At 49.4% G+C, this 13,899-nt stretch overlaps 1 protein-coding gene across 1 annotated transcript in view; it reads left to right on the forward strand.

Moving 5' to 3' along the window:
• Positions 1–6,448: 6,448 nt before the first annotated feature.
• The window catches only part of LOC131586330 (uncharacterized), a gene marked incomplete at its 3' end in the record, with an annotated part of 381,810 nt that continues 374,359 nt past the window's right edge, over positions 6,449–13,899 (forward strand). The window contains 1 exon segment of the mRNA XM_058853155.1: positions 6,449–6,853. Coding sequence (XP_058709138.1) covers positions 6,461–6,853 — 393 coding nt within the window.

Genomic DNA, 13,899 nt, shown 5'->3' on the forward strand with positions numbered 1-13,899 from the left:
ACTTTCCACCCCATGGAAATTGTTTCACAGCCCCAATATCTACAGTAAAATTCCCCAGGATAATTACAATATCCTCTGCCTGGATTAGAAGCTGGGCACATATATAGTACTCGCCCGAGCGGGATATTACTAGTACTCTTCCATTTAATAGGAGAATCTAGTGTAACTTGAAAGCTAGGGTTTCCAGAGGTGATCTGTGATTGGATAATAGCCTGGTCTTCCCATCGAATTATAGACCAATTAAAGGGTTCGTGAGTCTTACCTATACAAATGTCAAATGTGCTAATTAAGATTGTAAATGTTATTAACTTCTTTAATGAGCATTAGCTTCCCCTGCTATAATAGAGGCTTTTCTTTTGTATAGTGTTAGTTTTGATTTTCTAAAAATTATTTTGCTGGGTTGTATCATTTCCATTCTTGTGGCATTTCCAGGTCTATGACCTTTTGGTCCCATATATATTGGAGTGTTTCCCTCCACAGTTTATTACTCCTCTGCCTCTCCCATCGTCGACCCGGTTGCCACGGGACACGGGGTGTACCATCTTCTCGGCAGCAAGAGTATTCTTCGGGAGGGAAATTACTCCTTCTCTTATTAATTCTTTGTATGTATTTTTCTCAACTTTTATGCTTTACTAAAGGGGTATTACACCTCAATTCCTGGAGACACTGTCTGCACAACCCAGCTACTATATTTACTATAAAAGGTGCAGGTTCGTTTGGATGGTAATAATACAAGGGGTTAACTCCTCTGGCATAAATAGTCCTCCACTCCTCTGATTTTGTCTCAAATTTTTTTTTTTTTGCTCGTATTCTAGTTATTAAGGACCAATCCGTGAGTTTTCTCTGGGCAGTGTAGCAGGATCTACACACCCCTCTTAGTGGGTAGCCTCTATGACAGTGGGTCCACTAATGTTCTTTACATATTATACATTTAAAACAAACAAAAAGATAACAATTCTGACATAAAGTACAGCCTATTTTTACACTTCTATTATATATTTCTTTACTACTAGATGGGGGTATTTTATATTCTATATAAAAAATCTTTATGAAATTTACTATTTATAAGTTTTTAAGCCGGTTAATAGTCCTTGGATGTTACTTTGTTCGGGATATCTTAAGTCTCAGGTTCCCAGCCGGGCTAACCACTTCTCAGTTATTAGTCTTTTGTGGGTTCACAGGTCTCTTTATACGACTGGCATGTGTCCACTCCTTTTCAGCTGTTCGAACTACAGAGTCAGTTGTTAATAACACTTGGTACGGCTTTTTTCACTTCGGTGTTAGGGATTTTCTTTCTAGTTTCTTATCAGCGCTTACTCTCCGGGTTGTACCTGAGAGTGTAGGGCAGTTGAAGATAACTCCATTCTCGGTCACTATTAAAAACTCAGAAATCTCAGTTAGAATAAAACAGTATCTCTTGTCACTTGAGGGACGAAGAGGGTTGAAACCAGAAATAGATAGATTGTTAAGTAAGGGACTATTAGAACCATGTATGTCACTTTTTAACACACCCATACTGCCAGTAAAGAAGCCAGATGGGACTTATCGTTTGGTACAAGATTTAAGAGAAATTAATAAGAATTTAATAAACGTACAGTGGCACGGTTCCCTGTAATAGCAAATTCGTATACATCATTAAGCAAATTGGGACCTGACAGTCTATGGTACAGTGTTATAGATTTAAAGGATACATTTTGGGCCTTGGTCTCATCTCTTGATGAGACTAGTCGAAATTATTTTACATTTGAATGGGAAGATCCAGACACAGAGAGGAGACAACAATTGAGATGGACACTATTGCCCCAGGGATTTACAGAACCTCTCAACTTGCCTGGACAAGCACTAGAACAGATTCTACAGGATTATCAGACAGACCCAGGAGTGACTCTGATACAATACGTGGATGATTTGCTTTTAGCTGGAAAGAGGAGGAAGATGTAAGGAGAGAGAGTATTAAATCGTTAAATTTCCTGGGTTTAAAAGGATTGCAAGTATCTAAGGCAAAGCTCCAATTTGTGGAAAAGAAGTAAAATATTTAGGCCATTACTTTAGAAAAGGGGAAAAAAAATAGACTCTGAAAAAAATACAAGGAATTTTGTCACTACTAATTCCTAAAAATAAAAGACAGATACGTCAAATCTTGGGATTAACAGGGTATCGTAGACAGTGGATTGAAAACTATAGTAGTAAAGTATAATTTTTATATCAAAAATTGACACAGGAGGGCGTAATAAAATGGAGTTTAGAAGATACAGAAAAATTCCGGGAACTACAAGAAAGTTTAATTCATGCTCCTGTCTTGAGTCTCTCAGATTTAAAGAGACCCTTTTACTTGTTTGTAAATGTAGAAAATAGGGTCGCCTCTGGAGTCCTAACTCAGGAGTGGGCAGGGAGGAAGAAGCTAATAGGGTATTTATCAAAGATCTTAGACCTTGTGAGTAAAGGCTGGCCAGCCTGTTTACAAGTAGTAGCAGGATGTACCTTACTGGTAGAAGAAGCTAGCAAAATCACCTTTAATAGCAATTTGAAGATAATGTCCCCTCATAACATTCGGGGTGTGCTACAACAAAAAGCGGAAAAATGGATTTCAGATGCTAGACTTTTAAAACATGAAGGAATTCCAACTGAAGCCCTAAACTTAATATTAAAAACCACAACTGTACAAAACCCGGCTGCCTTTTGTATGGAGAACCTGAAAGTAAATCTTTGACACATGACTGTATAACTACAATTGAGGAACAAACCAAAATTAGACTTGATCTGGAAGAAGAGGAATTAGAAAGCGGAGAAAAGCTGTTTGTGGATGGGTCCTCCAGAGTTATAGAAGGAAAGAGGAAAACAGGCTATGCTATAATAAGAGGACCTGATATTCAAGTTTTAGAATCAGGTCCATTAGACAAATCTTGGTCAGCCCAAGCCTGTGAATTGTATGCAGCATTAAGGGCATTGAAATCACTAGAAGGAAAGGAGGGGACAATATATACAGATTCCAGATATAGTTATGGGGTGGTGCATATGTTTGGTAAACTGTGGGAAGAAAGAGGTTTAATAAACTCTCAAGGGAAAGATTTGGTTCATCAAAAACTTATAATTGCAGTATTAAAGGCCCTGAGAAGGCCCAAGAGGTTAGCAGTGTTTTATTTGAAAGGACACCAGAAGGGAATAGACTTGAGGAGTAGAGGAAATAATGCTGCTGATTAGGAGGCAAAACAGGCGGCATTACAAACAATGGTCATAAAAGAAAAAAAAAGGGAGGGACAGGAAGAAACTTTAGAACATAAGAATAGTGACTTAAGAAGTAGATTTACTGAGGAAGAAAGGCCAAAACTCCCAGAGACAGGAGCAATAGAAAACTCAGAGGGGAGATAGCCTCTCCCAGATGGCCGGGAAGTACTACCAAAAGCCATAGCTCAAAGAATATTAGAAAAATACATCAAAGAACACATTGGGGAGCACAAGGGTTAATAGATTATTTTGCAGCAAAGTATATGAGCACAGGTATTCGAAACTTAGCTAAGCAAATTACTAGAAGCTGCCTCCCATGTTTAAAAACAAATAGGAAAAATCTCTGAAAATTACCTTATGGAGGGAGACCCTTAGCAAAAGACCCTTTGCAAATATTCAAATTGACTTCACAGAACTACCAAAGGTAGGAAGATTTAAATACTTCTTGGTCCTAGTGGATCTTAGTAGATCAAAATCCTAGTGGATTTTCTACTCAGGTCTTTGCATAAGCACTTTCCTCTGGGTTAAAGGGGATCCTTTGTTCCCAGGAATTTAATTTTTGTTTAACCCACTCTTCGGTTGATCCAAATATAGGCCAAAATACATTCTTTGAAATTTCTTTCCCTCTCTATATTACTACACAATAATTACTACACAAAATCATTTTTGCCCTATCTTTATTTTCTGTCCCCGGGAAATGTTTCCAATTATCTAGTATAAAACTCAACGGACTATCTTTAGGTATCGGTGGGAGTTTAACAGGTACAGGAGGCTTGCTCTTCCCCTGTCCCATTCTTCCGGAGTGCCTTCAATCACACAATTCCTTTCGCTTCCCCTCGTTCGTACCGCTCTTGCTCGGGGAATCCAGCTGCCGGTTCCCTTCTCAGACACACACACTCACCACACTCCGGGATCCCGACCCCGCCCAGACGGATCCCCGTTATACTCACGCGTCCCACGTCCCGCGTCTTCGTCCGGACTCTGTGCACAGAATTTAAGGGGTCGACCGGTCTCCCTTTTGCTTATTGCCTTAATTTTAGGTTCGTCGGTGCAATTGAGGCAGGAACCGGCCCCCCCGGGCCGCTAAACCTTAGAGCGGGGCGCCCCCCGGAAGTGCCGATCCGTCCTACGAATTGCATCCGAGTCACGGGCACCAAATTGTTATAAATTCACTCGAGAGAGTGTTAAAGTTTAATAAAGGGAAGTTTTATTAATTATAGCAAGCAAGCAATAAGCAAAAGACAGCGCTGGACAGCCGGGAAGCGATCCCGCTTTGCCGCGGCCGTGCTTCCGTTTTTCGTGTGTCTCCTTTTAATCAGTTCGGCTCTCCGGGCTCTCCGGTGACGTGTCCTTCCTCGGGTCTTTCTGCGCATGCGCCTTCATCGGTCTAGGGGTCCGATCGTTCGGTCTTTACCTTATCTTCCTTTAACCTTTCTTCACAGTTCTCTGTAAAGGCTTAGCTCAGTAATTTTTTGGAATTCAAGGAATCTTAGCAAGGACATGATAAACGTCAGTAGCTATACAAGCATCATAGCTTGTATACAAGTACGTAAGTAACTATCGTAAGTAAGTAAGGGGTAAATAACAATCTTGATTTTACAGAACATAACATTACAGGGTATCGTATCTGCATGTTTAGTCGAACAAAAGGGTCTCTGTTTATCACATTTAAGGCGCGGGGCACGGCAGGAGGTTTGGGCGTGGAACTGTGTTCCGAATGGCTCAAATAGCACGAGGGATTGAGCGGGAGATGGGGTTAGGGAAGAAGTGGAGGAGGGAGGAAGAGGGGGAGCAAGAGGAAGAGGAGGGACAAAGGAGGATCAGGGAAAGGAGAAGGAACCACGAGGTCCAGCACTCCCTCAATTCACAGCCTCCTACCTATGGGATCATCACACCCCATCCCACAGGTGACCGGGGAGGGGGACCTCAGCCAAGATATTTTAGGTGCTCCCTATTTTGGGCTGCTTGAGGGGATGTTTGGAGAATGAAGAAATCCAAACCTGAGCAGAAAATGCCCCTTGGGGGTAAATGGGGGGTCCTGGCATCCCTAAGTGGGGAGCTGGTAACCAAGGGAACTTTTTGGATTCTTGGCACTCCCAGCAGCCTGGGGAGGGCAGGGACCGAGTAGACAGAGGACCCCCAGTGCAAGAGTGATCCCCAGCAGCTGGGACAGAGAGGAACCCCTGAACACCAAAGTGGAGAGACCAGAGACGGGGAACTCCTGGGAGACATTTTCAGGGCTGAATCTTGGTGTTTGGGAGGTTTTTATGGACTCCAGATGCCCGGTGACTTCTGGAGATGGACTTGGGTAGAGGGACCTTCAAACTCAATGTGCTCATCCCCTGTTCGCCCCAAACCAGGATTTCCCATTCCCAAATCTTGTCTGGATGGAGAAGGAGGCTGCGAGGAAGAGGAAGATGCCCCAGGACACCCAGGCAGGTGAGGAGGAAGTCAGTGCCCCTTTCCCCCTCTCTCCTGCTCCATCTCCCAGCCCAGCATGGCCCCCGGCTGCAGGACAACCCCGCTGCCGACGCCGTCCTGCCGGGGACGCACTGGGGGGATCTCCTTCCCCTTCCCTCTGGCACGGAGGCAAATCCCATCCTCTCCTTGTCTTTCCTCCCCCAGACAAGGAGCTGAGGATGGAGACCAGGGAGGAAAGATCCCCAGAGCAGAACCTCGTGGAAGAGGCCATTGTGAGCCGCTCCATGGCTGAGGAATGTAATGGGGAGGAAAATCTGCAAAGATCCCGCAGGAGGAGGGGCTCCAAACCCATCCCAGGGTGCTCTGAGGAGGAAAGACCCACCCTGTGCTGGGAAGGCGGCCGGAGATCCAGCCGGGGCTCTGAGCTGGTGGTCCATGAGCAGCTTCAGGATGGGGAGAAGCCCTACAAGTGCTTGGAGTGTGGGAACAGCTTCAGCCGGAGCAACAGCCTGATCTGCCACCAGATGATCCACACTGGGGAATGGGCCTACGAGTGTGGGGAATGCGGGAAGGGCTTCAGCTGCAGCTCCCACCTCATCCGTCACCAGCGCATCCACACTGGGGAGAGGCCCTACGAGTGTCCTGAGTGTGGGAAGAGGTTTCACAGCAGCTCCACTCTCCTCAGGCACCAGCGGATTCACACGGATGAGAGGCCCTTCCGCTGCTCTGACTGTGGGGAGGACTTCAAGCGAAACTCCAACCTCATCAAGCACCAGCGTATTCACACCGGGGAGAGGCCCTATGAGTGTGGGGAATGTGGGAAGAGCTTCAGCCAGAGAGGTCCCACCTCACCATCCATCAGAGGATCCACACCAGGGAACGGCCCTATGAGTGTGGGGAATGTGGGATGACCTTCAGCCGGAGGTCCCAGCTGACCATCCACCAGATGATCCACACTGGGGAGAGGCCCTACGAGTGTCCCCAGTGTGGGAAAAGGTTTCAGACCAGCTCCACTCTCCTACAGCATCAGCCGATTCACACGGATGAGAGGCCCTTCCACTACCCCGACTGCAGGAGGGGCTTCAAGAAAGACCCCCACCTCATCAGGCACCAGCACATCCACACTGGGGAGAGGCCCTACGAGTGTCCCCAATGTGGGAAGAGCTTCAGTGAGAGCTGTCACTTGAGCAAACACCAACGGAGGCACCGGTAAGGGAAGCTCTGCAAATGCCCCAAAGTGCAGGATAAGCTTTCTCCACAGCTCCAGCCTCATCCCCCCTTGGAGGACCAACATAGGGCAGAGACCTGGTGATCCATGTTCCCTGTGATCCATGATGGGAAGACACCTGTCCCTTTTCTTGCCCGTGGCAATGACATGATTTGGGATCAAAGAATGTGAGAGTGTGATCATGGCCCATTATATTCAGTCCCACCTCAGGTCACTGCCAGGGGCAGGAAAAGGACTCCCTGTCTCTCACCAGAGGAGAAGGGTGTCCTTTCCTGGCAGGAGGAAATACGTGGCCAGGAAGAGCCGGTCGATGACATTTTAGTTTTCCCAGTAAATAGATTGTCTTATCCCTTCTGTTATCCAAATTGTTTCTGTACCTATTTGTTCCTTATCCCATTGCTGTTCTCAATAAATTGTTCTTATCCCAGCCTGGGATCTTTGCCTTTTCTGCTTTCCATGGGAGGTGGGAGAGAAGCGAGCGGCAGAGCTGTATTAGCAGGAGCAGGAAATTGGGGAATGCCATTCCTGAAACCCAGCCCGTGGAAACCGAGCATCCCAGCTGGTGCCAGGCCTGGTTGCCATGGCAGCAGCCTTGGGAGCGGGTCCCTGGCTGGGGGCTGTGGGAACCTCTTCCCTCTGGTGCCCAGGGACAGGAGTGGAGGGAGCGGCTGGAGCTGAGGCGGGCAGGTTTAGGCTGGATGTGAGGAAAAGGTTTTTCCCGCGAGGCTGCTGGGGCACTGAACAGGCTCCCCAGGGAAGGCTCCCAGCTCCAGGGCTGGCTGAGCTCCAGCAGCGTTTGGCCAGCGCTGCCAGGCCCAGGCTGGGATTGTTGGGGTGTCCTGTGCAGGGCCAGCAGTTGGACTGGAGGATCCCCATGGGTCCCTCCCAACTCAGCCAATTCTGTGGCTCTGTGATCCCAGGAGCCTGGGGATGGGACTGCAAATGGTTGCCATGGCAATGGGCCCTGGCTCCAGGCCTGAGCTGGTGTCCATGGCAACCACCCCTGGCATGGGGCCATAGCAACAGGGGCTGTGATGGTTGTCATGGAAACAGACCACAGCAGGGAGACAGCTCTGGCCAGGAGCAGCTCCTGAGCACAGCCCAGCAGGGCTGGGGCCCTGCCAGGGCAGCTCAGGAACACGAGCAGGCCCAGACAGAGCTCCCAGGGGCTCAGCACTGGCAGGGGCTGGGGGATGTCCCAGAGGGGGCTGTGTCACAGCAGCACCTCTGTGGCTGTGTCCTGGAGCCCCAGAGCAGCTGTGATGTGAGAAAGGGGCTGTGTGACAGCTCCGAGTGGGTTGTGTGAGGTCACAGATGGGGCTGTGACATCACAGAGTTTGTTGTGTGACGTCACTGTGCAGCTATGGCATCATAGAGGGGACTGTGTGACATCACAGAGAAGGCTGTGACATCATGACATGGCTGTATGACATCATAGCGCCATGGATGACATTGGCGGGCAGCAAAGAGCGGCGCCAATGGCGGGGCCGGAGGCGGCTCTGGGGGCGGGGCCGGGGCTGTGGGCGGGGCCGCAGTGGAGCAGCGCGATGGCTCCAGCGCTGGGGCCGGGGGCGCTCCCGGGGGGCGGCGAGAGGTGAGGGGGTCCCCCGGCACCGGGACTCTTTGATCGCCCATTCCTGGGCGCCGCCATCCCACCGAACCCCCATTCCTGGCCGTGGGTCCCACCCTGCACCCCCTTATCCGGCACCAGGAACGCCTGCACCCCTTTCCCGGCCATCCCGCCTCTCGCAGCCCCAGAGCCCCCTTCTCCTTGACCCATTTACCCCCTGGACCCCTATTCCTGCCTCTCCCAGCAGCCAGCCCTTCCTTTCCTCAGCACTGAGGACACCCGGGACCCCTATTCCCAGCCATCCCGGCTTTCCCTGCCCTGTCCTGGCAATGGGGACACCGGGGACCCTTGGAGCTCCCTTTCCTGGGTACAGGAACGCCCTGAACTCCAGCCATGACACATCTAGCCAGCCCCAGCCTCCCCTCTTGTCAGTTCTGGCATCCCCAAATGCCCTTCCCGGCTCTCCCCGTTCCCCCTTTCCTTCAGCCGTGACCCCCCCGATCCCAAATCTCCAAATGTCCCCCCAGTTCTCCTCTCCCTGCGTTCCCTGCACGCTGCGCTGTCGGAGCCCGGCCCGGGCTTCCCGCAGTCCATGTCCATGGGGTCCCTGGCTGGGATCCCCTTCCAGCGCCGCCGCAGCGAGCGGGGCCGGGTGGAGCCGCAGCCCCGGGGATGGCGGCCGGAACCGAGCTGGGATATTGGGATAGCCAGGGCTGGGATATTGGGATAGCCAGAGCTGGGATATTGGGATAGCCAGGGCTGGGATATTGGGATAGCCAGAGCTAGGATATTGGGATAGCCAGAGCTAGGATATTGGGATAGCCAGAGCTGGGATATTGGGATAGCCAGAGCTGGGATATTGGGATAGCCAGGGCTGGGATATTGGGATAGCCAGAGCCGGCACAAGGAGCGGCACCGGCATGGGGCCAGCAGGGAGCTGCAGATGCTGCAGCAGCGGCACAGCCAGAGCGGGGCTGAGTGGGGGGAGCCGGGGCTGGGGGATCTGTGGGGCTGCGATGGCAACTGTGGCACCGCCATGGGGATCCCTGAGATCCAGGCTGAGGGATTAACAAATTCCCTGGCTCACAGCTGCAGGGAAAGTCTCCGGAAATATGTCAGATATGGGCGGGAGGCGCTGGAGTGTAAAGGTGGGGAGGGCAGAATTCCCATGGGAATATGGGAATGGGAATGTGGGATTTGGGAGGGCAAATCCATGGGTGGGAAATCCATGGAAATTCCATGGATGGATCTCAGACATCCCATTCCCGTGAGACCTCCAAGGATGGATTCTACTGCTGTCCCATTCCCATGGGAATTCTGTAGATGGATTTCACTGCCATGCCATTCCCATGGAATTCCATGGGCAGATCTCCCCATCCCGCAGCCATGGGAGCTCCAATCCAGTTCCCCCCCAATCGCATCCTGGGGGTTGCCCTGTTCCTTGCCCTCCCCACCCCCCCACAAGACTCCTGGGGGTCCCCCCATGACCCAATCCGGTTCCCCCCATAATTCTTCCTGGGTCCCCCCTCATTCCCCTATAACAGGAATTCCTGGGAGTCCCCCTGTGTCCCCTCCCCCAGGACTTTGGGGGTCCCACCCGGCCTGTCTGTGCACCCCCAGATTTCTTCCACAGCCCCCCTGTGATGGTGGAGGGTGGGGGCCGAGTGCTGGTGCCCCCCTGCCTGCAGCAGATCCAGCGGTGAGGGCAGTTTGGGGGGTCCCTCAGCATTTGGGGTCCCTGGGATTTGGGGTGACCCCCCGGGCCCCCCAGGAACACGCTGACACTGCCCGTGCACAGTGAGAAGGTTCAAACCCGGCACAGGGTCCCCAGCACTGCCACCCACATTGCCCAGGTACCCCCAAACCTGCCGAGAACCCCCAAACCCCCCGGGACACCCCAACCTCCCCGGGATCCCAAACACATCCCTGGATGCTCCAAAAACTCCCCAAAACTGCAAAACACCATACAGACATTGAGAAGGTTCATACCTGGCGTGGGGTCCCTATCTGCATTACCAGCAGGTTCCCCAAAACAACCCACCCCTAAAAATATCACTTAAAGCCGTCATGATCCCCCCTCAAAAGGGGCTTGTGGGGCTGCGGCCTCACAAACACCCTAAAATGGGGAGGAAAAAACACCCCTGTAGTGGTGGGATCCCCCCCAAAAAACCTGAGAAAGATAAAAACTCCTCTTGAGAGGGGCCTGAAGACCCTGAAAGGCCCTGGAAGAGGGACAAGATCCCCTCCTCTGCTGGGGCCTCCCCGAGCCGGGAACTCTCCCGTTCCTGCACTCGGGGGAGCCCCGAACGACGGCGGCTCCTGGGCTGAGCCCCCCTCAGCCGGGGCTGCGGGGGGAACTGGGGGGGCTGGGACGGGGCTTGGGGGTCCTGGGGTGAACTGGGGGACCCTCAGTGCTCCCAACTCCCCCTGTCCCCCTGTCCCGCCCCGTTCCCATTGTTCCCCCAAACCTCCGCTGCCCCCAGCTCGGTTTGGGGGGGACCCAGCCCTTTCCCATCGTGTCCCGGCCCGGCCCCGCTCACCCGAGGGCTCCGAACCACGCCCAGGGACAGAGGAGGGACAGAGGAGGAGGAAGAGGAGGGACAGAGGAGGAGGAAGAGGAGGAGCAGGAGGAGGAAGAGCTGGAGCAGGCAGAGGAGGCTCCACGTGCGCTCCCCGCTCTCTGGATCTGCAGCTCCTTCGGGACCATCGCCCCCCATCCCGCAGGTGCCCGGGGAGGGGGAGCTCGCCCCAAATACCCCGGGGGTCCCTGGGTTTGGGGTTTTTGGGGGGGATGTTTGGGGATGGCAGGGCTCCAGAGCCGAGCCGCAGATGCTCCTCGGGGGGACACCGGGGGTCCCCGGGAGGTGTTTTTGGGGGGTCCCGGTGGCGGCAGAGCCCCGGCAAAGGGGCCGGGGGGATGCGGGTCCCCCCGCGGTGGGGGTTGGGCTTCCCGGGCCGGGCCCCCCGAGCTCTGCCGGGGCCGCGGGGGCGGGGGGACCCCGGTTCTGGGGAGCCCCGGGAGAGCCGCGGCTTCCCTGAGCGGGACCCCAGAGAGAGGAGAGCCCCAGAGCCGCAAAGCGGGGACCCCGAGAGGGGGGGACCCCTGGGATTGCCGGGACCCCGGGGGGTGCTGGGGCTGGAGGGGCGGCACGGCCGGGAAAGGGGTTCGGGGCTCCCGGTGCCGGCAGTGGCTGCTCCCAGCATTGCCCAGTTGCTCCCCCCGTGTGGTTTCAGTTTCCTCGGCAGCAGGATGAGCCAAATCACTTCCAGTACAATTTGTCTCCATTTTCCCCAAATGTTATCTCAATTTTTTCCCTCATTTTTACTCTATTTTCCCACAGTTTTATCCCATTTTCCCTCATTTTTATCTAGTTTATCCCAAATTTTCCTTATTTTTATCCCAATTTATTCCTTATTTTTGCTCTATTTTTCCTTTATCTTATTTTCATATAGTTTTCCTCCATTTTTCTCATTTTTCCTGCATTTTCCCCTTTCTTATCTCATTTTTCCTCAATTTTTTCCCAATTTTTCTGAATTTTTTTCTTATTTCTCCTCCATTTTTACTCAAATTTCCCCCATGTTTTCCTATATTTCCTCAATTTTTTTCCCCATTATTAATCTATTTTTATGCATTTCCCCATTTTACCCTCTTTTTGCTCCATTTTTCCCCAGTTTTTTTGCCGTGTTCTCTCCTGTTTTACTCATTTTCTTCTATTTTTCTCCCACTTTCACTTCATTTTCCCTTCATTTTTCTCCCAGTTTCCCTCATTTTTTTCCCTATTTTTATCCTGGTTTTATCTCATTTTCCCATCATTTTATCCCCATCTTCTTCCATTCCTTTCTCCCATTTTTCCCAATTTTTCCTCCATTTCCATCCCATTTTTCCCTATTTTTATCCCATTTTTTCCCTATTATTTTCCCATTTTGGCTCCAATTTCCCCCATTTTTGCTCCATTTCCATCCTATTTTTCCCTATTTCCCCCTAATCTTCCCCATTTAATTATTCCAAAAAATTAATATTTTGGCAGGGAAAAATAGAAATTTTGGTGGGAATAAAGGGTGTTTGGGGGCAAAACTTCATGAATTTGAATCACAGCTTTCCCATGATTTTTCCATGGTTTTTCCATGATTTCTAGCCGGAAGGAGGAGTGAGATTCATCTGAACATTCTGGAAGCTGGAAGAGGACCAGGCCATCAACCTTCCCAAAAATCTGGAGCAGCTCATCTGCAATTCCACCTTTCCCCACTCCCTGGATTCCCAGGTCTGGAAATTCTTCTACAACCTCCCAGGTAGGCAATTCCCAAAATTCCATGGAAAAATGGGATAGGGGGATTTCATCCTGTTTTTTTCCTGAATTTCCCCATTATTTTCCCCAATTCTTTTCTCTCTTTTTTTTTTTTTTAATTAATTTTCCTGATTTTTCCTGAATTTTTCCCAGTTTTTTCACCATTTTTTTCCTGATTTTTTTGTTTTTCCTGATTTTTCCCTCTTTGCAAAATTTTTTTGTCTTTTCCCCAACTTTTTCTCAAATTTTTCCATAATTTTCCTGGTTTTTCCCATTTTTTCCCAATTTTTTCTCTTGTTTTTCCCATTTTTTTTTCTGATTTTCCCCCAATTTCTTTCATTTTTTTTTCTGATTTTTTTCCCTGATTTTTTCCAGGTTTTATTCCCTTTTCCTTATTTTTTTCCTGATTTTTCACAATTTTTTTCAGAATTTTTTTCACATTTTTTTCATTTTTTTTTCCTGATTTTTCCCTCTGATTTGTCCAAATACTTCCCTTTTTTTCCTAATTTTTCTTGATTTTTTCCTGTTTGTTTCCTTGATATTTCCTAGTTTTTTGCCAATTTTTTTTCCCCAATTTTACAAAGTTTTTCCCCACTTTCTTGTATTCATTTTTTTTTTTCCTTGATTTTTCCCAATTTTTTCCCAGTCTTCTTCCTCTTTCTTTTCCTGATTTTTCCCTGTTTTTTTCCCAATTCTTTTCCTAAATTTTTTTCGTGATTTTCCCTTAGTTTTTCCTGATTTTTCCCTCTTCTTTTCGCAATTTATTCCTGGTTATTCCCCATTTTTTTTCACAATTTGTCCCTGATTTTTCTCCGTATTTCCTAATTTCTTTACTGGTTTTTCCTGATTTTTTCCAGGTTTCTTCCCTCTCTTTACTTGATTTTACCCAATATTTGATCAATATTTTTCCAGATTTTCCCCATTATTTCCTGATTTTTTTCCTGATTTTTTTCCTGATTTTTTTCCTGATTTTTTTTCATTATTTTGTTATTTTTCTAATTTATTTTCAATTTTTCCCCATTTCTTTTCTTAAAGTTTTCCTTGATTTTTGTGCTTTTTCCTGCTTTAATCCCATTTTTTTCCGTGATTTTTCCCTTTTCCTTTCCCTAATCTTTCTGGTTTTTCCCAATTCTTTCCTGATTTTTTTCATTATTTTTTCTGATTTTTCC

Source organism: Poecile atricapillus, chromosome 19 (assembly GCF_030490865.1).
Source record: "Poecile atricapillus isolate bPoeAtr1 chromosome 19, bPoeAtr1.hap1, whole genome shotgun sequence".
Classification (NCBI taxonomy): domain Eukaryota; kingdom Metazoa; phylum Chordata; class Aves; order Passeriformes; family Paridae; genus Poecile; species Poecile atricapillus.